This window comes from Hemicordylus capensis, chromosome 4 (assembly GCF_027244095.1).
Source record: "Hemicordylus capensis ecotype Gifberg chromosome 4, rHemCap1.1.pri, whole genome shotgun sequence".
NCBI classification, from domain to species: domain Eukaryota; kingdom Metazoa; phylum Chordata; class Lepidosauria; order Squamata; family Cordylidae; genus Hemicordylus; species Hemicordylus capensis.
The window spans coordinates 127,517,005-127,544,479 of record NC_069660.1 but is presented as its reverse complement, the minus strand read 5'-3'; the positions used below and the strand labels follow the sequence as shown (position 1 = coordinate 127,544,479).

At 43.1% G+C, this 27,475-nt stretch overlaps 1 protein-coding gene across 11 annotated transcripts in view; it reads right to left on the bottom strand.

Annotated features, from left to right (window-relative positions):
* Positions 1-27,475, bottom strand: part of DPYD (dihydropyrimidine dehydrogenase) — a 773,239-nt gene that overhangs the window by 18,507 nt on the left and 727,257 nt on the right. For 10 of the 11 annotated variants that reach the window (XM_053242814.1, XM_053242808.1, XM_053242809.1 and 7 more), the window contains one exon: positions 5,692-5,835. In XM_053242814.1, coding sequence (XP_053098789.1) covers positions 5,692-5,835 — 144 coding nt within the window. Of the gene's footprint in view, positions 1-3,570; positions 3,624-5,691; positions 5,836-27,475 lie in introns of all 11 variants that reach the window. The other variant, XM_053242816.1, reaches the window with a different exon arrangement.

Here is a 27,475-nt window from a genome sequence, read left to right as displayed (position 1 = left end):
CGAAGAGACCATATTACTCCTACATTACAGGAGTTGCACTGGCTGCCGATAAGTTTCCAGGCAAAATACAAAGTGCTGGTTATAACCCCTAAACAGCTTAGGCCCACGGTACTTAAGAGAGCATCTTCTTCTGTATGATCCCCATCATCCACTGCGTACATCAGGGAGGCTTGTCTGTGGCTACCTTCATGTTGTCTGGTGGCCACCCAGGAACGGGCCTTCTCTGTTGTCGCCCCGAGACTTTGGAACGCGCTTCCCGTGGGAATAAGAGTTTCCCCATCTCTAGCAGCTTTTAAAAAGTGTCTAAAGACTTATCTTTTTACCCAGGCCTTTAAGTTTTTTAACTTCGTAACTTTTTAAATTTTGGATTATTTATTGATTTGTTTAAAACTGTTTTTAGTATTTAAATGATTTTAATTTTTGTTTTGGTTTGTTGTGAACCGCCCTAAGACCTTGGGTTCAGGCGGTATAAAAATGCGCTAAATAAATGAATGAATAAATAAATAATAATCATAGCACACACACACCCCGACAGACAGACAAATATTTGCATTGTGTACAATGTATAGGTCCCTATTAGGGGTGTGCATGGAACTAGCTGGTGGTTTGGATCGAGGCCAGACCGGACCTGAACTGGACCGGACCAGTTCAATCTGGCACCCCTTCAACCCCCTCAGTCCAGTCCGGGGGCGTTGCGAACTATTTTTTTAAAAAAAAATAATATTGTTTTATTTACCCCCTTTGGGTGAGTTGTTGGAGGTGGCAGGAGGGACCGCAAAGGTTCTCCCTCCCACCGCAGGCCTCCATTTATGCCACCACCAGCTGTTTGGCCGGCTCTTCAGCATTCGGGCCTTCCCCCGCTGGCACAGCGGACATTTTGGAGGCCACCGCGCCTGTGCAATTGGCCTCTGCGTGACCCAATTTTTTCTACATATTTGTACTCTTTCAGTTTTAGCTTATGCTTGCTGGCATCTTTTGTACTTCTTGGAAAATCATTTTTTAAAAGTTAAAAATCTCTCATTCATTCACTTATGCACAAATGCGGGAAGGGCAGCGTCTTTTTCATGGGCCCTTAGGAGCTTTGTAGGCCCTGGGCACGGTGCCTATTATCCCCAATGGATAATCCAGTCCTGAGCACACGGCTCCATTGTGTTCTGAATTATGAGTGCAATTGCTCAACAACACTATAATGCTAATTTTTAGGTGCGTTCTCTTGTGCCCTAGAAGCAAACTGTGGAAATGGAAACACAGCCCTGCTTTAACAGACATTACTGCTTTTGGAGGCTCTGGATAATCCAAACATTCCCCATGAACGCTCTGTCAGCCAGAGAAGCCAGCCTGTAACAAAAGGCAAGTTTACACCATGATCTATGGGCATTATGGTGACTTTCCCTTTTAATATACTTAATGAGCTAGAGTTGGATAAAGAGAGAAGGAACATAAGAAGAGTCCTGCTGGATCAGGGCTGAAGCCTATTTAGTCCACCATCCTCTTTCACACAGTGGCCTACCAGATGCCTCTGAGAAGCCCATAGGCAAGAGGTGAGGGCATGCTTTCTCTCCTGCTGTTGCTCCCCGGCAACTGGTATCTAGAGGCACCTTGCCTCTGAAACTGGAGGTGGCCTATAGCCACCACACTAAAGACCTGTCCTTCATGAATTTGTCTAAGCCCCTTTTAAGGCCATCCAAGCTAGTGGCCATTACCATATCCCATGGCAGAGAATTCCATAGATTCCAGGAACTGAATGTAGGAATGAAAAGTAGCTGAGAAAGAAGAAGGGCCAGGGAAGAGAGGGCTCTAGGCTTGTAAAGGGCACAATATACTGTGCTAACTAAGATGAACAAAACTGGGTTGAAAAGTTTAACCACTAAACAGGGCAATCTTTACAAAAGGCCAGTAGAGGACAGGAGCAACAAGGTAAAATAATAATGTTGGTGGATGGAATGGCAACATTATTAAACAGGGCAAGCAGATAACACTGGCCCTCAAGGGGAAAAAATGAAGTTATGAGAAAAGCTCACAAAATACAGTAAGAAAAGAGAAAATAAATACGGAGGCAATATGGGGAAACATATTACAAAGAGTTTTCAGAGGGTATATACAAATAAAAGGAGTTTAAGAAAATAAGAAGCCAAAACTACACTCCAGATGTCAAGAGGAAATCTGATATTAAGGTAATAATATGGAAGTTGATGACAAAGAACACCCCAATGGAGAGAGTTTATTGCTGAGTAAAGCATTTACTGTGAACTGGGGAGAACAGAAGAGGAAAAAATGCACATGCTGCTTATATTCAGCGAAATATCATTGGTGGTATGTATTTTAATGTAAGTGACAAAAGGAGTCATTTCATAATAATTTACTAGTAATTTCAGTGTTGATTTCTATGACAACTTGAGTAAAAAATTATCACTGGCCAACATCCTCACTAACGGTGCACACGTGCAGCTAAAAACGTACATGCACAGTGAAACACAGAATGTTCTTACAGGTAGAGGGGTGCTTTTTGCCAATGTTCCCCTCCAGAAGTGTTCCAAGGAACCAGGAAGTAGGTTGCTGAGGGTTATGTGATGCTCTGGGAACTACTGAACGTCTGGGTGGCACAGAGTGTTTCTGGGGGTGGGGTGGGGGTCGACAGAATTCACCCCAACCACAAACATCTGCACTTCAGTATGCTAGCACTGGACTTGAGTTTTTTTAACCTGCACATGCACACTGTTACTGAGGATGTCAGCCACCAAAATCAGTCACGTGTAATGAATTAGCATGTTGGGATAGGACTGGGGAAACAGAGTCCAAATCTCCACTCACTCATGAAGCTCATTGGGTGATCTTGGGCCAATCATATTTCCTTCAGATAAAAGTAGGGGTGGAGAGAGGAAGAACCATGCATGCCATCCTGAGCTCCTTAGAGAGAGGTTGCGATAAAAGTGTTATTTGGGGGAGGGGGGATATACATACAAGAAAATGAGGACACAGAAGGAAATGGGAGTTTTAGGTAGATGGACTGAAGGGCCAGGAAGATAGGGAACTCTGTAACAGTCTCCAAAGCCCAAACTCAAATTAACCTTGTTTGAACGGTGCCAAATGCATTCAGATTTGTTCATGAATCCCAAATCTGCAGCCTCAGTGAATGAAGTCACTGTGCTGAAGAATAACAATTTAAAAGAACATTTTTAAACAAAACCACAATTACATCAGTTGTCACTATTTTGTATATACATACCACCCTTTCAGTCCTGTATACATCTGTGAAGGTGGGATGAAAAACAAGCACACTTGCACAATTAGTTTTATGCAGCCAGGGAGACTTGGCTAGTGATCTCTGAACACTTGCTTCCCATGCGGCATACCAAAACACTTTTGTAACTGAGGGACATTCAGAAGAAACTTGCTTTACAGCATGAGAATGTGCTGTTCAAACAGCATGCATAATAAAAACTGCCCAGGTTGTTGAGAGTACCTAAAGTAGTTCTCCCTGTTGTTTTCCAGTCCCTATTCAAGGTGATTTTGACATGCAAAGCATTTCATGGTCTGGAAAGACTTATTTTAGACTGCACTTTGCCTTACCTGAACCCACACATCTGTTAAGATCTCTTCAAAAGCTCTGCTCTGTGTCCCATCTACATGGGAAATAAAGTCAAGGTCATGAGCAGCAAGAGAAGAGCTTCTTCCACGATGGTCCCAGTGGAACCATCTTCTCCAGTGATGAAATCATGTACCTTTCTCTCCTGGAGCTTTTTCAGACAGCAGGCTTTACTGCGAATTTGGGGCATAATGGATACTCTGACACAAAAAGAGGATTTTTAAAAAATCCTGGACGTATATTGGGCTAGGTTCCCGTATGGAGGGAAAATATCCGAATCATGTGTGAAGTGCTCTCGGAAATATCGCATGGACTTCAAGGTAAATCTGGCTGATACGTGAACGCACAAAGTAAAGTCACCATCTGAAAAAGCTCCTGGTGATGCAAGAACCAGAAAAGTTTGGGGGCATGAAAAACACACCAGTATTTTATAACTGTTTTTACTGCTGATTTGACTTTGTATGGGTTTATTCTTTGGTTTAGAGTTTGTAATTATTTTATTGTGATTTTAGTATTAGATTGCAAGTCACCAGAAGTTTCAGAAAAGTTAGGTTAAAATATGGTTGCTGTTTTAAATTGGCTCCTGACCTATGGTTTTGTCCATTTTTGTCCTGAAATTATACTTCTCCCCACCACCCATATATAGTTTTTGATCATCATTTTGAGTACATGAATGGCTGAGTTCTTCAAATTTGGAGTTTTTTCATCCTTTGCTCTACCTTTTCCCAAGTAACATTGCTACAAAGTCTCCGGTTGCTATTTCTCTCCCTATGCTTTCCCTCTCTCTACCCCTCTATATCTTTTCTCAGTTCTCAGTTTTGTTTGCCATGAAAAAGCTGGATCCTCAGCACAGAAACTGCAGGTTTTTCTCTCCCTGATGAATACATCAATATTTTCCCTGCAAAGAAAACAGAACTGTAAAACTCCTAAGGTGAGAGAGTCTTTGAAAGTTGTAGGCCTTTTCAAAATAAATAAGTAAATACATATGCAATGATATTTGTGGGATGTTTCTGTATGCACAAAGGGAAGATACACAGTCACTAAAATCTCAAAATAAAACTGCTTGAGATACCTGTATGATGAAAACAACCAGCAGTTAAAAGAGGAAAGTGTCAAGGTATACATGAAGCTGAGAGTCATATAGATCGGCAATGTCCAAGTTAAACCGGCAATCTGCAGTACTGGGCACTTTTCCCATTAAGTTGCATAAGAGGAGGGGACATAACTTGTTGACAGAGCACATGCCTTGCATGGAGAAGATCCCTGGTTCTCCAGGTAGGGCTGAGAAAGACCCCTGTGCAAATCTACACTTGATCTTAGTCAAAAGGCCGAGAAGCAATCCTGTGTGAATCTGTAGAGCTGCTACCAGTTAAATGGCTGATATGATGAGGAAAATTCCTCAAAGTAGTCTCATTGAAATTAAAAGGACAAGTTAGACAATGCCCAACTTGTCCTTCTAATTTCAATGGGACTACTTTGAGGAATTTTCCTCACCATGTCAGCTATTGTAAACAATTCTAGGCCTCACTTTTGAATGTGTTGAGGCATTCATCTGGCATTGCTCCTGAAGACACAAGCAATAGGAATTGCTTACTATGCATACAAATCCATCGAGAGTCCATAGAGATGACAAAACGACCCAGAGGTCAGCTCTCTCATGCAGGATAACTTGGCCATCCCTCTACTTCCTGACCTGTTACTGTAAAGTGAGCTGCAGATGGATGTCAAAATGAGACTCTGTAGCCAGCCCTTGTTATTTGGAACAGACAAATGAAGTCATACAATCTATATTTGTTCTTTTTTTAAAAAAAGGTGTATTTTTCAAACATCAAACAAGCCCAGGGTAATATTCCATTTCCTGGGATGTGTTCACTAGGAAAAACATCACACACTTTTTCAGATGGTAGAGAAGTTTGCTCAGGGCTTGTTAAATGTAGATTTCATTACCCCCCCCCCCTCTTTCCTGGTACTGTTCCAATATGCATGACAAACACAAAGCTATTGATAACCCAACCCACACCCACACCACTGAACGACAACACTGTGTACGAGAGAGTGTTCATTGGAGGCTCCTCATCTTTTATGCATGTGTTTATTTTTCTTACCTTCACGGTTGGGATGGGCTTCTTTGGAACAAAACGTTTTCCCTCGAGTTTGGAAACCAGGCTGCTGTGCTCCTTCAGTTTCAGCTTATTCTCCGCTATTATCTTATTGCGCTGCTCAAGATAGGGGCCAAAACTGGGAAGTTTCTAAAAATAAATGGAAACTATGTGATTATTGTTGTGCAGAAATGTCTCATGGACATCAGAGCAGCATCAGCATTTCCCCTGTGAATCCATTTCTTCTCTGCCTTTGCAGTTCAAATGAAAAGTCTTGGGGACCCAAAAGGTGATGCATGGCACTTTGAGTAAGCTGGCAGCATGCCCCCCACACCCCGACACAACTGGTGCTCACTTGTCCACCACACACAACACCTTCAGCTGGTTGGCAGCACCATATGGCTTAGGTTGGCTAGTGATGCTGGTGCCTGCTTGCCTAGCTTATACAACACCTTGGAATAGTTGTGTATGGGTGTGAGTCTATGTGTTGGGTGAGGAGGACCTGTGTGAGAGTGAGGGAGAGCATGAGAGGGGAAGAGATGATGATGAAAAATCATTCCAAGCTTGTTTACTCAGTCCCAAAGTATGCAATGAAGCTTACTATGCATTAAGTATGGATACGATTGCAGCCTGAGAGTGAGGAATAGGGAACAGAAGAGTGTTTCTTTAAAGTGAATATTTCCATATGATGCCCCCAAGTAGCTCTGCGAAATACAAACTCCCTACACAATTAATATTGTCATAAACAACAAAAAAAGGTGTTTGCTTTTTTTGTGCTGATGCTTTTAACAGACATCTCAAGTAGGGATGTGCACAAACCTTGGTTCATGCACAGGTTTGGTACCGCTCAGTGTGGGGAGTGGCAAGCAGAATCTTTTAAAAGGAGGAGAGCAGGTCCTTACCTGCTGCTCCACCCCTGCATACAGCTTCCAGCTGCAACGGTGCTTCACCCAAGAATCTGTGCGCTGCACTGGGATGCACATGGCTTCCATGCATGCACGGGTGCCATTTGCCAAGATTATGCTGACCATACAGATGTGGTTTCCTGCTGCAACAGAGCTCCCCCAAGAACCAGCATGTGGTGCCAGGATGCATATGGTGTCTGTGCATGCGCAAGCACCATGGGCATACTGGCACCATGAGCCTGGTTCTTGTGGGGAGCACCGTTGCAGCAAGAAGAAAAATTCACAAACTCCTCCGGACCGTGTGTGTGTGTGTGTGTGTGTGTGTGTGTGTGTGTGTGTGTGTTTCAAGTGAGTGCCGGACCGAACTGGCCCGGTCAGGTTCGAGTCCGGTCCAGACTCAAACTGAACTGGGCCAGCTGGTTCCATGCACATCCCTTCCCCCGGTGGTGCCAAACCTGTGCACATCCCTAATCTCAGGTTGGGGTTCCTACTAGTTATTTATTATTTATTTATTTATTCGATTTCTATACCACCCTTCCAAAAATGGCTCAGGGCGGTTTACACAGAGAAATAATAAATAAATAAGATGGATCCCTGTCCCCAAAGGGCTCACAGTCTAAAAAGAAACATAAGATAGACACCAGCAACAGTCACTAGAGGTACTGTGCTGGGGGTGGATAGGGCCCCCCCAATAATTAAAATTATCACCCAATAGTTAGCACCCCAATAATTAAAATTATAATATCCCCACAAACTCTCATCCAGAGTTTTGTGCTAGATTTGTGGCATTTTGTGCTGCCTCTTTTAAGGTTGTAATGGACATCTAAAAATCTGCTCATAGTATAGTATAGGCTGATCACCACACTAAAAGAAGTGGACAACATGTTGCTCAGTCTTTTACCGATGTTTCCAATCGACCTGCAATGCTGTGGGTGCCTAAGGAAGTGCCAGTGATCTTATGCAGGAGTGCAAGTGTACTTCAGTGTAATTACCTTCAATCACCCTTAAAATAAGTGCCATTGTTGTCAATGAAAGCCAGGCCTCTGGAAAGACAAGCATCTAGTAAGATTCTATGGTTCTCTTTTTCAGGTCCCTGCCTCCTTTCCTTTTCACACTGTTCATGTCAACCAGTGATATCTGCTGGCCATCTAAGAAATTGAATTACTAACACTTCCAACCACAAATTAAAAATACAGCTGTCCACAAGCTGGCGAGGGTGTGGTGATCATGATACACAAAACCAGCAACTGTTACCAACAGAGGACCTCAGTATTAACAGCAAACTACACAGTCCCTGTTATGAAGAGGCGGGGGGGGGGGGATAACAAATTAAGCACACACACTCCACTGACATTACTGCTTATGGATATTTAATCAGCACCTCAGCACATTCCCATCACATTAACCCTCATTTCCCCCTCCAATAAATTATTACTTTCATGAACAGAGACGCTCTTACCCCTGGACTTCCGGGCCAAAGTCCAAGGCCTCCACAGCCCCTGGGCCCCCCCAAACCTTTTTAATCTGTCCCGGGTGGCGTGGTCGCCTGGCCGAGCATGACGATGCTTAATTTGCAGGTGGGGGTGGGGGGTGGGGTGGGTGCTCCAAAGCCCTTTTGGTCCAGGCTCCAAAATTACATAGGCACACCTCTGTTCACAAATACAGAGAGTGCTGCATAACAAGGTGCAACAAGGAAGAGAAACAGGCAGAGGCCGGCTAGGAGCAACAGAGGCATTCTCTCAATACCCTTTACTCCAGAGTGGACCCATAGAAAAGACTGAGATGATCTGAAAAGTACTTCTTGTCTATTATTTCTGATGGATACTTTGGCTAGTCATACTTGAAAAAGCTGTGAGTACTTTTGTGGTCTCAGGTTTCTTCAGTGATTGCATCAGCTTACAAACTCAGTTTACAAACACAGGTTTTAATATTGCTTGAGCCTCCGTTGTCAGAGCTCTGGCAACTTAATATTAATGGTGTGTAATAGAACAAATGGTGCCCTTCTTTCAGTCACCAACCAGTAAGCTCCTTTGAAGCTTTAGAAATTAATAGTTTACTTCACATGCAAACCACAACTCTATTTTTAAACACTGTGTAGGGAAAGGATTTTTAAGAAACTACCTAGCATCACAGGATAGATACATTGACCTTTCTGATAAAGACTTAATTTTGCTCAACATTTTCTGTATGTCATGTAACACCACTGGAACAGTTTCATTACACTGTATTCATTTAAATGTGCTCAGAAAGGCCAGCCTGTAAACAAAACACAACACTAGGCTTTTGAATTATTTATCTTATTATCATTTAATAGTTGAGAGTCAGATGCACAATAAAGTCACAATAACATACCTTAAAATCTTTTGATTTTTAAACAATATATTTTAGTGTTGTAAGATATATATGTTACAATAAAAAAGAGAGGGGAGATAACTGTGAAAGAGAAAGACAGAGGCAGGCAGAAAGTGGGGGTTGCAATTTGAAAATGTGAGAAAGGAACAAATAAATAGGTAGTAAAAGAGTAAGGGGCAAAATTGTGTGTGTGTGTGTGTGTGTGTGTGTTTGAGGTATCTGTGTGAGAAAGTGAGAGATACTTAGCACACTTCCTGGAATGATCTGCTCGCATGGATTTTGTGTCACCCCCACCCCCCCATGATTCACTAGATCTGAAGGACGTGTTTGGCTTTCTTCCTCAAGTGACCTGCCTTGCATGGATTTTGAGATTTCCACCATAGATTCACTTGTTATCCTGCAAGTGGTTTAACTGAACTGTGCATATTTAGTTCTTTATTGGTGCTCATGGAGCATGTTATGCAATCACAATTAATTCTTGAACTGTGATTGTTCTGGTTGTGAGAATGTGGCCATTGTGGGACAATGTTATGTTTTTAAAATACAACTTGAGCCAAAAACAACAAAATCCCTTGGATTTTACATCAGTGTGAGTCAATTGGTTGCAGAGTAAGAACATGCAGCAAGTAGAGAACTTGATTTCTGTGTGTGGTGAGCTCAGACACTGATCAGAGACTGAATGACGCATTCAGGTATTAGCACTTAGCAATAGCAATAGCACTTACATTTATATACTGCTCTATAGCCGGAGCTCTCTAAGCGGTTTACAATGATTTTAGCATTAGAGGCATGTCCCTATCTTTTGTGAAATGTTGGAGGGTATGGTTTAATCAACCAGACTAACACAGTAGCAAACCTATTATTATACATGAAGCTCAGGTCTGCAGTAATATAATTGTAACAATATTAATTTAAAATACTGTTTTAGACAGTGTTTCACTCATCATTCTGGAAAAGAAATAGGGCACAGACACTTTTTCAATTTTTGCCGAAATTTCTAACTTTATCCTGATCTTTCTCCCCAGATCATTTTTCCCCATTAGCACATCAGGGCGATGGAACAGGAATGAGAAGACAATTTTTTTTCTTCCCAGGTGCCATTCCTGCTGCTGCCACTTGGCAGATAAGAAAGAGAAAGAGTGGGACGGTGTTTGGGGGGCTAACCGGGAGGGCTTGGAGGACTGACAGAGACAGTGGGAGAGCATTTTTCTGAGCTTTGATTTGTTTTTTGTTTTTAAATGAGTTTTCTGTGTGGGGCAGGGTTCCTAAGAAGAACTCAGATCAATTGCAAATTAATCTGAGACAACACTGGGAAAGCTTGCTCTGAGCCTGTCAGCGACTTGAGGGGAATGAGCGGCCATGGTGGCGGCGGCAGTGAGGAAGGGCCCGGTCAACCGCTGCTGCTGCTGCTCCTGTGGGGAAGAGCAGGAGCAGAGCTTGGGTGAGGGTGGGGATAGGGGGTACAGCTTGGCCAATAGGAGCCAGCAATGCTGCAGCTGCGACCAAGAGGGGTGAGGGGATGGAATCAACCAAATGGAGGAGGAGGAGCAGGAGTGCGGCTCAGGTGAGGGTGGAGAGATCTTTGAGGTGAGGGGGGCTGTGGCAGGGGCTGAGGGGAGCAATCAAGTACTAGTGCACAGATGCTCTGCATGTTTTAAGCTAGTTTGTTATTATTCTAGAAGAGAGGGGCATGGCTCAGTGGCAGAGCAGATGCTTTGAATAGAATAGATCCCAGATTTCGTCCCTGGCATCTCCTGGTAGGACCATGATATACCCTTGACTGAAACCGTAGCGAGTCACCAGAAGTTAGTGACCTAGTATTCCATGGGCATTTGTACAATGCAGACGCTGTTGTATCTTCCAAATGCAGCAGTGTCTGTGGTGCACAACATAAACATAGAATACTGTAATGTTGACACTGCTGTGAGCCACTGTAGGCAACATTACAATATTGCCTTAGAGAGGCCAATGGTCTGACTCAGTATAAAGTGTGTTTTTATATAAGGATGTGTATGCACTGAATAACCATAGAGTTTGTGGAGTGGTATCCTAGATTACTTAATATTTTGCACCAGTCTAACAAACTTTACAGCTACTGGATTTGCTACCACACTTTAAAAAGCATGCACCAAGATTATTGTGGCATAGCATTTAAAGGGATATTAGATTTGTTAATATAATGGCAGCAAGTTCCAAGTGAACTCCAGAAGGTGCTAATTTTATTCATTTCACTGCCTGACCTCATTGAGCTTCTTAATCTTTAGCCCCTGGGCTTGCTTTCACATAATACAGTAGTGGGGAAGAATACTAAGCTCCAAAATGCCGCACTTCCAGCCAAGACTGTGGAAATGCTGGTTCCAATTTCTAAACATGCCAGTACTCACAGATAATGACTCTATGTCTATCTGATAAAGCAAGCTGCAACTCAAGGAAAGTCATCATGATCTCTGACCTAGCAAGTGGTGCTGTGAATCAAAATTGGTTGATAGTGTTGACCTCTTCTAGGAAGATGGAACATGCCCAGGGAAAACTGGCTCCCTCCTTTCATTATCAGAAAACATTTAATCAAACTGAGCAAGCCAAGCTTAATTAGAACCACCCAGTGGCTCAATGCAGCATATTACTATCAGTTACAGAGCAGAATCAGACATGGCACCAAATGCTGTTTGAGCGCCCAAAGCTGCAACCCTGTAATCTAGTCCTGCATCTTCCCTTCAGTTTTGTTCCTGAAATGCACAACATCATGCTACATGTAACATGTCATCATGTAACATGTTTCCTCACCCACTGCTGCTGACAGCCAAAAACATGGAGAATATGTCAGGTAATGTACAATGGGGTCACACTAGACTGTTCACACAACAATCAACATCAGGGTAGGAGGCCTTGTACTCTGGTTTGCATGGTTGTGTGAACTCACAAAAATCCCTCTTACTCAGATTGCTCAAAGCATCTTTTATACCCTGCTGTTAACGAAGGTAGGACAAGAGAAGAGCTGCCCTACCTTGCTTTTCTGGTCATGTGGATCCATTTACATTTTCTAGCAGCTACCAGGAATTAGCAGACCTGGAAACAACAGAGAGCTGTGTCTACAGGTGCTGCCATCCATAAATGTGCCACTCTGCAAAGCACATTTGCAGAGTGCTTATATATGCTCCTGTACTGGCATAAGCTTCAGCAGGGCTGGGCCCGCCTCCTGCCCCTTTGTGGCCAATCAGAGGGCAGCTGATGATGTAATTAAGCATTTTAGTCTACTGGCAGCACAAGGCATGCTGAGAAGTCCCAAAGAGCTTCCAGGTGCCAGTTTTAACAATGGAGTAACCTGGCTTACTCATGTGTTTCCTAGGTTTCCTGACCCAAACAGAGGTTCTGATTGTTTGTTGCTACTAGGGTAGGAGTTCTCTAACCCACCAACCCACCGCCATATTGTCATGTTAGAGGCCCTATTGTGTAACACATTTCATGAACTAGATGTAACAAGGAGAACAGGGTAACTGGATACTGTTTTTGGTTCACAGGTTATTTCACGGAAAGGACTATGACGTGGAAATGGAACTGAAGATAAACTACTCCGACTTCTTTAAAATAGAAGATTCCATATATTGAGTCACCAGTTTCACAGTTATGGCTGTCATTAGGAGCGTGCACAAATGGTTCACTGCTGAACTGGTTCATCTCAAAGCAGGCCAGATTGGAGGTATGATCGCAGACCAAACCGAGGGCAGTTTGGTCCACAATTGAACTGAACCAGGCCTCATTTGGGTGAACTGGTTCAGCAATGAACAGGCAGGCGGGCAGGGGTGGCGAGAGAGGTAAAAAGCTCCTAACCCGGCCAGCATGGCTGCCGGCACCACTGCTCGCCCTCCCTGGCTCACCCTCCCTTCTTTGTATAGGAGACCACAGACAATTTTAACAAGCTCCAGTGATGGGTTCCTGAAGCTTGTGTGTGTGTGTGTGTGTGTGAGCATGTGTGTGAGCATGTGTGTGCGTGTACACACGTGTGTAGAATCGGGAATCTGCTCCTGGTATAGCTTATTATTAGTAGATTATTGGCAAATAATTACAATGATTACAATACTGAACATCTAGTTTTGTAGTAGGTGAAAGCATCCTATGGAGAGAAGTGGCAGAATGGCCTACTTCTTTGGCTTCAAGCATTGTAGGGGTCCCCCTTCCCCCCACTTTTTATCCAAAGGCAAATCTCTTGCTCTAGACTTCCAAAAGCAGTCATGTAACTGATGAACTGCACAAATCTCCTGCAACCATGTGATTTTGGTTTCAGTATTTCTCCAGGGATTCATCATTGATGAATTTGTTCTCACTGGATAAGCTAAATCCTACTCATTTAAAGATAACAGTATCTACCAGTAGAACTGTTTCTATCTAGATATAAAAAGCATTAGACTGCCAATAGAGAACTGACAACATAATGAATCAACAATGAAACCTTAAGCCAGCAAAGCTTTAAGGTGAATAAGCCTGTTTTGATTATAATTTATTCACAGATCAATCTAAAGCCAATTGAGCATATTATGAACTAGAAAAGAGGCTGGTTTCCTAATAAAAGCAGGTGCTTGATAGCTTCATTTTCAAATTACTGTAATTTTTTTACATGGCAGAAGCACTGGCCAAATTAAGGGAAGAAAAATAATATGACCACGACTGTGTCTACCACAAATACAAATTTGACAAAACAGGAAAGATAGGTTCCTTGCTCTGAATATAGGACTACAAACAAGTAGGGATATGCAAATTGATTTGGTTACAAATTGATTTGGTTACAAATTGATTTGTAACCGAATCTAGCTGATTCGGGTGATTTGGAGTCAAAACAAATCACCCCTCTGGTCCATTGGCTTGATTCGGGTACAAATCAAATCATGCCTGATTCGATCTCAATCGATTCGAGATTCAGATCCCTCCTATTAATTTCCCCAGATTCCTAGCTTTCATTTTTAAAAGAGCTAAGCTCTAGCCCTTGTAGAAGTGGAGTTATGGAGCAAAATGTGTGGTCACTATTTTTCAAATGTTTGCATTCTTTGATGTATAATAAATTTCCCTCAATGAATCCCTATGAGGATTCATTACACACCTTCATTTCTTCTTTTCAACAGTGCCAGCTGTCAACTGCCATGTGCCAATACACCCTTCTCCCACCCGCAAAGCAGTGGGCTACTACTCAGTTTATGTTCTGGGATTTTGTTCAAGTGTATAGGCTCTTTAGCATCTAATAACCTTTCCTCATAATGAATCCCTATGAGGATTCATTACACACCAAAGAGTCTAAATACCTCAAAAATGCCTAAAATATAAGCTGACTACCCAGTAGCTTGTGGGTTGTGGGGTAGTTGGCACATGGGATGCCACTAATTCCACACCCCACCTGCAAAACAGTGGGGTTAAAATGAACAGAAGAAATGAAGATGTGTAATGAAGACACCAAAGATACCTAAAATACCTAAAAAATAAACTGAGTACCCCAGTGTGTGTGTGTGTGTGTGTGTGTGTGTGTGTGTGTTGGGGTGGTGGTATGTAGTAGACACATGGCAGTTGACAGTTGGCACTGTCCAATGATAGTCAAAATAAACAGAAGAAACAAAGGCTTATAATGAATCCTCATAGGGATTCATTATGAGAAGAAGTTATTAGACACCAAAGAATCTAAACATTTCAATATTCCTAACAATTAAAATGAGTATTCCATTGCCTTGCAGGTGTGTGCGTATGTGTGTTTGTGTGTGTGTGTGGGGGGGTATATTTGGCACATGGCAGTTGACAGTTGGCACTATCCAGTGACAGTCAAAATGAACAGAAGAAATGAAGGTGTGCAATGAATCCTCATAGGGATTCATTATGAGGAAAAGTTATTATACACCAAAGAATCCAAATACTTGGGGGGGGGACCCTGCACATTTTGCTCCATAACTCCACTTCTACAAGGGCTAGAGTTAGCTTTTTCCCCCTCTCTCTTTGTTTTAATGAAAGCTGGGGATCCATGTTTGGGTTAGGATAGGGCAACTTCGAATCCCCACTGTTTCCTATGGCAGAAATCTTCAAAATCAGTAAAATAAATTAAATCAATTCATTAAAAATCAACCAAGTGTCCCACTGCCTTGAAATTCGGATGGTAGATGACACCCATGGGGACCTACCCACCACCCTAATTTGGTGCCCCAAGGACCTTGTTAAGTGGTTTGAATCAGTCTGGATCCGAATCAAATTAAAACAAATACAAATCAAATCTGGGGTGATTTGGAGGGGGTAGATTTGGATACAAAATAAATCAAAAGAATCAATTTGTGCACATCCCTACAAACAAGTGCATTTGTAGGCAAGCAGGAAATGGAAGTAGATAGGCAAGTGCAATGAATGGGATTAGATGAGGCATCATTCTAGATTTTGGAAGGGGAAGAAACATTTCGGTAGGGAGGCAAGATTCACAATATGGCACAAAGTCCTGCTGTCTGATATGTACAGGATAGGGCAGCAGTGCACTTTAAGGACATCTGTGGTGGCTAGGTTTAAAAAAAAATATAACTCATAATAATTACATCAGAACAGTGTCTCACAGACAGAACAAGAGAAAGCAGGCAACTCGAGCAACACCCGTGCCCCTGTGCACTCATCCGCACCACCAATGGGGCTTTGCTGCAGGGCAGCCTTGCTCTGTCATAAGGGCTCCACACACAGAATTGCGTGACCGGACACCATTTCCAATGGGCTTCATGTCACACACAACTGCCTCCCTGGTTTCTCAGGTAGAGGCGCTGGCCAAGAGTGCTTCTTATCAGCTTTGGTTGATACGTCAGCTACATCCATTTCTAGAAGTGAATGACCTTAAACCAGTGGTACATATGCTGGTAACCTCCAGGGTTGACTACTGTAATGCTCTCTATGTGGGGCTGCCTTTGTACTTAGTCCAGAAACTACAATTGGTACAGAATGCAGCAGCCAGATTGGTCCCTGGGACAACACAAAGGGACCACATAACACCAGTTCTAAAAGAACTGTACTGGCTGCCGATATGTTTCCATGTGAAATACAAAGTGCTGGTTATTACCTATAAATCCCTTAATAGTTTGGGTCCAGGCTATTTGAGAGAGTGCCTCTTTTGTCATAACCCCTGCCGCCTGTTACGATCTTCTGGAGAGGTTTGGTTACGGTTGCCACCGGCTTGTTGGTGGCAACCCAGGACTGGGCTTTTCCTGTGGCTTCCCCAGGGCTTTAGAATAAGCTTCTTGCTGAAATAAAGAGCATCTCTTTCTCTCTTTGTTTTCAGGAAGAACCTCAAGACCCTCCTGTTCTCTCAGGCTTTTAATTAGAATTTTAATAACTTTAATAATTTTAAAAAACTTGTTTTAATAATTGTATTTTAGTGTTTTTATTGTCATGTATTTTAATTTGTGACTTTTAAATATTTTAATTTTTTTACACTGCCTAGAGATATATATATATCAGGCGGTATAAAAATATGATAAATAAATAAATACATGGAGCCCTTACAACAAAACAAGGACCCCTACAGCACAGTCCCATCAGTGGTGTGTACGTGTGCACAGGGGCACAAGAGATCCTCAAGTTGCCCACGTTCCCTTGTGCTGTATGTGAGTCACTATCCTATTTATTATTATTTGATTTTGTGCTTTTGTATGCATAAAATATTAGAAGGTAGGTTCAAAACAATAGCCACTAATGTGTATAACAATAAACTGGCATGTGGCCTGACATATGGGTGGTGATGTCCGTCCTCTCTGACCTACCTAAATGACATCCTTTGAAGAACAGGTGAACAGCTTTACTGTCTTGGCTGTTTTGAAAAATATTGGGAACTATTTCAGAAATAGAAATAAAGTCAGAAATAGTTTCTCTATTTGTGTGCTTGGGGTGGAGGGGAGAGCAAACACAAAACACCCAATTCTCTGGGAAAGCACCAAAGGCTCATATTGTTGTACATAGATATGAGTGAACACCCCCATTTGCCTCATGTGAGTTTTGTAATCATCCCTAGCAAATGTTCAAAAAACCTCAAGGAGACTTGCAAGTACTTACAGCAGTTTACTGCAAATGGGAGAGCCCCCATCTGCCTAGTTCCCCCTTGCACACTTTAAAAAAAAAACCAATCCTTACAATTATGAAAAGAGGCATATGTGGGAGAAAGCCTGACTCATTGCCAAGAAAGTCAGGAAGCAGATAGGCCCGCTGACTTCATAATTTGAATTGTCACTTTTGAGCATGCTCCAAAGGATCATTTCCTGCAGGGATCATGAAATTTGTAGTTTTTTCTGGGCACGTAATGATTCTTTGGGCAGATTAAAGTCTTTTTCTCAGAGAGTCAAAGTGATTTGATGCAGGAATCATTGCACATTTATTCCAGTATTGTCTATATCCCTAGATTTTGTAGGGTCTTCTAGAACTTAAATACTCTGCAAGATCTGTTTAACCAAAAATAGTGGAACAAAAGAATTGCAGATGCACACTATGGGTCGGTTCAGACGTACAGGATAACTGCAGTTAACTGGGAAAGAGGTTGGAACTCCATTACGTCCAAAAGCATGAAACTGCAATTAAGTGTAAAAAGCTACCTCCAGCTTGCCTTGCCAAGCTCTAGTTGTAACCTTCAGTTACACCTAAGGTTTGCTGCTGACAACGGCCATTTTGCCGCCAAAGCGTCATACCTGACTGCTGCTATAACTGCGGTTTTGTGCCTATTCCAAACAGCAATCATAGAGGAGGTGGCACTGTGGCTTTCACTGGCAGCTGCTCAGAAATTCAGCCCCACGCCCCACATCCTTCCCTGTCTTCTCTGTTCTGCCTGGCAACAGCAACGCATGAGACACAAACCTCCTACTAATTCCTGCTGCAAGGCACTGTAAAGTGTTTTGTTTGCCAGTAAAGTAAAATCATTCTTTCTATATTCATTGTGTTTTTTTCAGTTAGAAGTGTGGAGCTCCCCCTCTCTCACTTGGGCAGTGGCGGGGAGGAAGGCGGGGTGGGGAGTGTGACCGCCCAGGCTCTCTCTCCCTGCCCTGGACTTCTCCATTGCTTGCTTGCTCTCTCTTGTTGTTGTTGCTGCTGCTGCTGCTACCACCCAGAAGATGAGAGGAAGCACCATGTGTGCTTCCTGCACTTCATGCAGTATTGGGGCTATCACCCCACTTCTCCCCACACCCAGACTTAGTTCTGTGGCAAGGGCTGAGTGAGCATGCATGGAGGCACAGAGGCATCAAGAAAAGTAGTAGGAGAAAAGGAGGAAAAGAGGAGATAAAAAAGTGTACTGCCTCACAGTAAACAAAAAGGAGAACGCAAAGGAGGTGAGTGAAAAGAGTGCATTGAACGGCTCTGTCAGTGTGTGCTCTGCTGCTCTGCTCATGTCTCCTTAAAAAACAAAACCAAATAGCCAGAAGAACATGAGGAAAAGATGAGAGAGAAAAGGTTATCTGCTTTGCAGAGAATCAGGAGGGGACTTTGCATGTCATGTTCATCACCACCCCCTTTCCTCTCCTCCTCTCTGCACTTCATGGAACAGCAAACCTGCAGTCCAGGACTCAAGTGTGATTTGCCCTGAGCCCCGCACTCTTCTAGGGACAGTCCTGCTGGAGGATGTGCCCCTCTGCTGCCAAGTATTAGTCCTGTGATCCACTGCATTGCAGAAAATTAATTAAGATAGCAAAGCTAGGAGCAGAGTGAGGAAAGGGTTAAGCTGTCATCTGTCCAAGGAAGCTAGCGGAGTGCGAAGGCCCTTTGAGATCGTGGCCAATCAAAGATACTTTGCTTATGTGGTGAGGCTTTGTCCACAGCTGGGCAGTGGAACTTACTGGGATATCCTGGAACTGGAGTTTGGCAGGCTACAATTTGGTGAATGTCTGCAGCACGAATTGGAGTTACAAACTGAAACCTCAGCCATGCTTCACACCAGTTAACTCATATGTCTGAACGGGGCCTATGGGAGACACCTGTGTCTGTCTTCAATCTAAATTGGTCAGTAGAGTTCCTCTGGGACTATGTACAGAGAGGACAAGCCAGAGATATATTTATGAACATCTTGCAAACCCGTTCAACTGCATGGGAGTTACAAGTGCTGTCATTTGTGCAACTCCTCTTAATTCCAATGGATCTTATGCAGTAGGAGGATTCTGATACCTTCTGCACTCAGAAGTTTTATATCCTAAGCCCTTCACTTCCCTCCTGAACCAGGAAACTCAATAGCTGTAGACAAATTCAGTGTTTGTTACTGTGCTACTTCAATTTCTCTATTTCATTTTTTCCTGTGAAGCCAGTGAATCTTCATAGAGGCAGTAGACCTCATTGAAGACAAATGTATTCAGCGTACATGAGGGGAGAGAATCACCAAGGAAGTCTAACACAGACATTTCGAATTTCAGAAGGGGAAACCTCTCTAAAATGAGGAGTTTGGTGAAAAGAAATCTGAAAGGAAAAATCATGAGAGTGACTTCAGAATGCATGGTTTACTTAAAACGACAATACAAGAAACCCAGTAAGAATGTATTCCAAAAAGGAGCAAAGGTACCACCAAGACCAGGAGGATACTGGCATGGCTAACAGGTAAAGTCAAGGAAGTTATAAAGGGGAATAAATCTTCCTTCAGAAATTGGAAGGCCTGCCCAAATGAAGAGAACAGAAAAGAACACAAACTCTGGCAAAAGTAATGCAAGGTGACAATAAGGGAGGCGGAAAGAGAGTTTGAGGAACATTTAGCTAAAAGCATCAAGAGGAATAGCAAAAAGTTCTTTAAATACATCAGAAGCAAGAAACCTGCCAGGGAGTTGGTTGGACCATTAAACAATGAAGGAGTGAAAGGGATATATTTTCTATGTAAACTGCTTTGGAGAATTTTATTGAAAAGTGGTATATAAATATTTGTTGATGTTTTCATTGTTATTAAGGAGGATATGGAGGTTACAGAGAAGCTAAATGAGTTCTTTGCATCTGTCTTCACGGCAGAGTATACAGAGCATATACCTATTCCTGGGCGTCTCAGGGACAGAGGCTAAAGAACTGAGTCAGAGGTGACAAGAGAGGTGACAAGAGGAGACGGAGACCGGGCCGGGGAGACGGAGACCGGGGACGGGGACAGAGCGGAGGCCAGCGGCGGCACAGAGGCGACCGCGAAGGGCCCGTCCGGGCCGCGGAGGCCGCCAGTGGCCCGTCCGGAGACCGCCTGTCCGGTGACTGGGTCGGAGGGGAAACATGGGAGGGAAAGATGGAGGAGGGAGCCCGCCAGGTGGGCGGGAAAGGAAGGCGAGCGGCAGAACTCTCCCCTACTAGCGGCGGGGAAAGCCGACTGAGGTGGTGGTGGAGCCGCCGCCGAGGCCTGGCGGCGCCGCCAAAGCCGGACAGGTGGGAGACTTTGGGGCCCTTGCCCGGCCGGGGAGATCGGCCGTGGCATGGAGGCTGGCGGCGGTGGGAGGGGAAATGACGGCGGGGGCCCCGAACACCAGGAGGAGGAGAACCACAGACCGGGGAGGGCAGCAGAGACAAAAAAACAAAAACAAAAAACCTAGCGCCCGTTATTATAACGGGCTGAAAAATACTAGTAGTAAAATAAAACTCTAAAAACTGTATGGAATTAATAAAGTAAAATGCTACTGGCTAAGCCTAAAAATCTGTAGGAAGATTAGTAGAGTAAATGAATAGCTATCCTTAATAGTATGGCAACTAAAAGTATAAAATGGTTAAAATAATATATACAAGCTACATAAAACAATATACAAGCAGTGAAGTAAAAAGACTTTCAAAAAAGTTCCTCATCGAAGAATCTTGAGAAAAACCTAGCAGTCATGAGATAAGGTGAAAAGTACCTGTGTGGATTGGTAACTAGTTGAAGGACAGGAAACAGAGGGTAGGTATAAATGGAAAGTTTTAACAATGGAGAGAAGTAAGAAGTGGGGTCCCCCAGTGATGTGTACTGGACCAGTGCTTTTTAATTTATTTATAAATGATCCAGAAGTTGGGGTAAGCAGTGGTGCAGCTAGGTAATTTTGGAGCCTGGACCTAAAGGCCTTTGGAGCCGCCACCCCCACCCACATCCCACCACTGGAGGTCCCTACAAGTTTAGCATAATCACTTAAAGGCCTTTGAAGGACACACCACCCCCACCACCCCCCGGCAATTTAAGCATCATCAACACCATATGCAGAGATTTCCAGAGAGAGGTAAAGCAATCTGTTTGGCAGCATAGCAATCAACGTCAAGTCTTTGGGAACATCCAAAATTCACAATTAATCAACACAGAAACAATCTGGGGAAGGGAGCTGATCTTGCAATATTATTAATTATTTATTAATTATCCCCTTATTATTATTTATTAATTATCCCCGTATTAATTGTCCCCTTTGCTAAGTAGGGTCTGCCCTGGTTAGCATTGGGATGGATGACTACCAGTGTTCCCTGTAATAGGGATTTTTCCTTGATATATATATAATTTTTAAGACTTTGAAAAGATTGCCCGAAAGGCTGGTCCAAAGCGTACCACTGGGGGTAAGCAGCGAGGTGGCCAAATTTGCAGATGACACCAAACTATTTAGGGTAGTGAAATCCAAAACAGATTGTGAGGAGCACCTAAAGGATCTCTCCAAACTGAGGGAGTGGGCGACAAAATGGCAAATGTGGTTCAATCTAAGCAAGTGTAAAGTGATGCATATTGGGGCAAAAAACTCCAACTTCACAACTTCACATATACACTGATGGGATCTGAGCAGTCGGTGACTGACCAGGAGAGGGATCTTGGGGTCGTGGTGGCCAGCTCATTGAAAGTGTCAACTCAACGTGCAGCAGCTGTGAAAAAGGCCAATTCCATGCTAGGGGTCATGTTAGGGACTGAAAATAAAACTGCTAATATTATAATGCACTTATACCAAACAATGGTGTAGCCACACTTGGAGTACTATGTACAATTCTGGTCACCATACCTAAAGAAGGACATTGTAGAACTGGAAACAGTGCAGAAGAGGGCAACCAAGATGATCAGGGGCCTAGAGCACTATAAGAAAAGGCGACAACACCTGGGGGTTTTTAGTTCAGGAAAAAGATGACTGCGGGGAGACATGATAGAGGTCTATAAAGTAATGCATGTTGTAGAGAAAGCAAATAGAATTTCCCCACCTCTCGCGTAACACTAGAACCAGGGGTCATCCCATGAAATGGATTGTCAAGAAATTTAGAACCAACAAAAGGGACTTCTTTTTCACACAAAGCATAATCAACTTGTGGAATTCTCTGCCACAAAATGTGGTGACAGCCAACAACCCGGATGGCTTTAAGAGAGGTTTGGATAACTTCATGGAGGAGAGGTCTATCAATGGCTACTAGCTGGAGGGCCACCTCCAGCCTCAGAGGCAGGATGCCTCTGGATACCAGTTGCAGGGGAGTAACAGCAGGAGAGAGGGCATGTCCTCAGCTCCTCCCTGTAGGCTTTCCAGCAACATCTGATGGGCAAAGGTGTGAAACAGGATGCTGGACTAGGTGAGGCTTGGGCCTGATCCAGGAGGGCTGTTCTTATTTTCTTACTTTTCAAAGGAAGTAAAAATAATTTTGATAAGATTAATGGGTGGGAACTCCTAATACATTTCCTGAGAAGCCGAATCTGGCCTTAGTCATGTGATGGCTGGATTATTGTAACACACTCTTTACATCTATTATGCCTTGTCCTAAATTGTAGCATTGCTTTTAGCTTAACGAATATTCTATATCTGCTGAAGTAACTTTATGGTACACTGTGTTTTGTTTTAATGCTTTTCTCTTATGGTACGCTATATTATGACCAGTGTTTATAACAATAAACGTATTACTTACTTACTGTAACACGCTGTATGTGGGACTTCCCTTGAAGAATATTTGGAAACTGCAGCTAGTGCAAAATGCAGCAGCTAGGATTTTATCTGCAGATGCCTGCTGGGATCATATTACACCCATTCTGAAAGACCTGCACTGGCTACTAATTTGTTTCCAGGTCCAATTCAAGGTGCTGGTTTTGACCTTTAAAGCCCTTAATGGTTTGGGCCCGGGATACCTGAAGGACCCCCCACCGACATCCGCTTCTCAGCCTCCATCACAGTTTTTAGAAAACAAATAAAAATGTGATCCAGGCTTTTGTATGTTAGTACAGTTTTTACTGCTGCTGCTTTGTGTTTCTTGTGTTACTGTTTTATATAGGGTTTTGACATTTTTAAACTGAGATATATTATTTTTATATTTCATATTTGTACTTTTAATTTGTATGTTAATTATGCATTGTTTTAATTATATTGTAGAATGTTTTTGGATTATTTTAATGAAAAGCGGTATAGAAATTCTACAATAAATAAATAGATAGATAGATAGCCGCTGTTTAGCTAGACAATAAAGGATATGTAAGACCTCCTGAGAAATTTCACTCATCCATTGGCTGTTAAACAAGAACCTTAATTTTTGCCTCAAAGTTTTGCTTTCCGTTCAAGAAGGTATCTACTTTATCTGCAATATCATCATCACTTCATCTCTCTTTCTTTGCTCTTCTGTTAATGGTTCTACTTTTCTCTCTAGTTTAAGCTTCACACAGTGCTCAGTTTGGTTTCTTAGTCAACTGTGAAACATGTACTGATCTGGAGGATTATTCTTTGCTGCAATATAGCAACATCTTTTGGTCCAAAGATAGACTGGTCTTCCTGTTATGAAATATTCATCACAAAAAGGGAATGAATATTTGACGCACACTTCTATGTGTATAATCGAATGCTTGATTAACAAGGATGCCAAAGTGAATGATACCTCTGTAGTGGGAAATGTGGAAGGGTTCGAAATGAAGAAAAACCGATAAAGATTTCAACACATTACTGTGATACTTCATGAACATCTGGCAGTCTGTCACTTAATAGACAATAACATCTTCCATAAACAGAAGAGACTTGAATTCATCAGGGATTCCTTCAGTACAGTATGTGCTTAACTTAAGTACCTGCTTCTGTGATTTCCATAGATTATCATATTCATGACACTGTGGAGTGAAAGGCATTCTACTTACTCTCCAACCAGAACATGAAAAAGAAATTAAAACATTGGCAAGCACTTTGTCTCCAGTTTGCTGGGCATGTATGAGAAAGGACTCTCCGCCCATTTATGTAAACAAAATTCTGTCAGCTTAGCAGATTAAGTTGTAACAAAGATGACAGGAGACTGTTTATTAATAAATACCTAACATGCTAATGAATGCAACTGTTTTGTCCTCCTTGCCAATAAACAGAAATGTGCTTCTGTACAGGCAAAGTTTGTGAAATAGTAGTGGAGATCTTGAGGTGTTTTTTTAAATGATGCTTTGAATGTTTTATGCATTTTTCACATCTGTAAATCAAGCAATAAAGCTACATAATTTAGTATGTAGATTTGATCTTTAAAATTGCCCTCTTCTATTTTCTCATATTAAGAATAGGCTGGTTCAGACAGCATGTCTAACCAGCCCTGGCCACCATGTGATTAGAGATGTGAAGGTGCATGTTATGCTTCCCTTTGCAGCATGCCATTCTGCTTTTAATAATCATCTGAACTGCCCCCTCACATGCAATTTAAATACTACATTAAGGTAGTATTTAAATCATGTGTGAAGGGCCAGCCTGAACTGTCCGCCCATGCAATTGTGCAGTGTGGGACAGGATGCCAGGAGGGCAAGCGAGATGTGTATACAAGTCCTTAATTGCATGGTGAATGGGGTCAGACAGGCATAGTGTAAAAACCAGCCCATCTTTAGAAGTAATATATTCCGGATTGAAAGCAGTATTGTTGCCAGTTTTTGAAGGCACACTCAGTCCTAGTATTTATTTAGGCTGTAATGCTGTGTCTGGTCTACACTAAACAGGTAAGAGCTCAATTGATTGAATACTCTTCAACTGAATTTAAGGGGGGGAAACCCACATACATTGTATTGCTAGCCTGTCACCTGATATCTTTTATGAGGACTTGCTGAGTCATCTAGCAGAGGTTGGCAGAGATGCATTACAATAACTCAATGACTCATGACAAAGATGCAACTCAATGACTAGATCTTTTCTAATATGTGTCACATCACTGTGATAGGTCTACCTGACAAAAGAATTGTAACAAGGAATTGCATGGGCACTGATGCTCTATTTTCTATTCTATATATTTCTACACATATGGGCTATGTACCTGCACAGAGACCTTGTTGGAATCTAACAAGCTTGATTTCTCCTGCTTTGGACGAGAACCCCACCTCTAGCTTCTATATGCGGCTGCGCCACTCCTCATCCCCTCAGTCATGGAGTCTGCCTTCAGGAGACCCTGTGGGGAGGACGGGAGGGTGTGTAAAAGTACAGATGACCACTAGAAGAACCAACGTTACAGGTGAGTAACCTGTAGTTCTTCGATGTGGTCTCTGTCTTCTACACATATGGGTGCATAACAAGCAAGCAAGCACCCAAGGAGGAGGGGGAAAACAGAGGCAACAGCTAAACAGCCAGAAAGAACTTATTTCTGGACAAATGAATTCAACTGAAAACAGATTGCAGGACACTCCTGCCAAATACAGCATCATTACGTGCCCTAACATCAATAGCATAATGCTGAATGAATGAATGGGGCAAAGTCCAAGTAGCTGCCTGACATATAGACTGACTCATTTAAAGCCCAGATGCCCCAAACTCAGCTATCTTCTTTCCATACCATGTGGGGATGTTGTGTGCACAGAACCACTGGTCCACATATATGTTGGTGTCTACTTTCTGTGCATGGAAACTTGCAAGGGATCCCACCATACACAGGTAATCCTATCTGGATTGACAGAATAGATCTGTAGATCAAAAATGCTGTGCCTGCAGAATTAAGCACAATGGTGATGTAACTCATATAGTTAATCTATAGTTTGATCCGTGGGGAATGATGTGGCAAGCGGGAACATGGTCGCCTTCAGAATGTGAAGGGGGGCTCACGCCAACCTTCATTGACACGGGCTGTCCATACACAGGGTCTTCTGGGTAGCAGGACCCATAACGAGGTAGCAGGACCCATATAGTCTGAGTAGTCCGATCTATAGTCCAGCTGGTATCAATCATAAGATCCAGCATCTTGGCGCCAAGCACCATAGCTTCCAATAAGGGGGATTAATACGCAAGTACTCGATCTCACTCTTGATTTTCCCAGTGAAGATCGTTTTGATAAGATGAGGAGTGATCTTCTCAATGCCGATGAGGGGGCGATCTTCGCCTAGGCAACCATGAAGGACCTTCTTCAGGCTTGGGTGGAATGTAGGCGTCTTCTTCAGATGAAGCATACGCCGGCTCATCCGTCACAACCAATGCTCTGCTGGACCACGTTCACACATTGGTCACGTCGAATGGCTCTGCCACTACGGGTTAGTCAGGGTGCGTCGATACCAATGACTTTTGCACTGGATGATCCAAGGCTGTCTTGGTTTTCTTAGGCACCGAAACTTCCGATATCAGGACATCTTCCGCTTTCTTCTTTTTGGGAATCAGAGGGAGATGCTGACCAGCCGGCAGTTATCTATGTAATTTCAGCTTCTTCTTCTTCTTCTTCTTAATCTTTGACGCTGCTCCCGAAGTGTTCGGGGAGGCCTTTGGTGCAGCCGGAGGCTGATACGAAGGGATCTCCTCTGAGTGCGCCCTTTCACTCGAATCCATTGAAAGCCGAGCGTTCAACAGTGTCGAAACAGGTACCAGTGTCTGTTTTTCAGGCTCCACAGCAGCAGATGTTGCATGGTCCAACGGTATCAATGCAGCCATTTTCAATGATTGTTTTAATGACAATGCTTCTGACGAACGGAGAGCCAAATCTCACAGGGCTGCACGCAAGCAAGAAGCCCTATTTCTGCGAGCCTGTTTTGTAAACTTCTGACAGTGTGGACAGGTCTCAACAATGTGGGATTCCCCCAAGCACAAGAAACACTCAGTGTGCATATCAGGGGATGGGATCTTCAATCCACAGTGGACACACTTCTTAAAGTTCTTTGTGCCCAGCATACACTTTGAAGGCCAGCAGGCTACCACTCTCCGTCCCAGCCAGGATCGGAGCTCCAGGAAGGGGGAAACTGATCAAATAAAAATGCCAAAGAAAAAATGCCACTACATGAAAATCAAAGAAAGAATTATGAGGTTAGGAAAGAATAAGCAAGGAGAAAAACAAGGGATATCTTTGATCCTACTCACTGCCGAGCTGAAGACTTCACAATATTCGCTGAAGCACAGACGAAGAAAGACTGAGGGGATGAGGAGTGGCACAGCCGCATATAGCGGCTGGGGGCAGGGTTCCTGCCCAAAGCAGGAGAAATCAAGCTTTTTAGACTCCGATGAGGTCTCTACACAGGTGCATAGCCCATATGTGTAGAAGACAAAGACCACACTGAAGAATCAAATAGATGTAAGGCTTCCAAATAAGTTAAAGAGAGGGGGAAACCCTTTGGCAATTGATTGGACTACTGATGGGCATGAGAAAGTTTTGTTTCAAAGGCTTTGTCTACTGTTCTCTGGCCTGCCTTGGATGGCCACCTGGCCAAGGAAGCCTTCAAG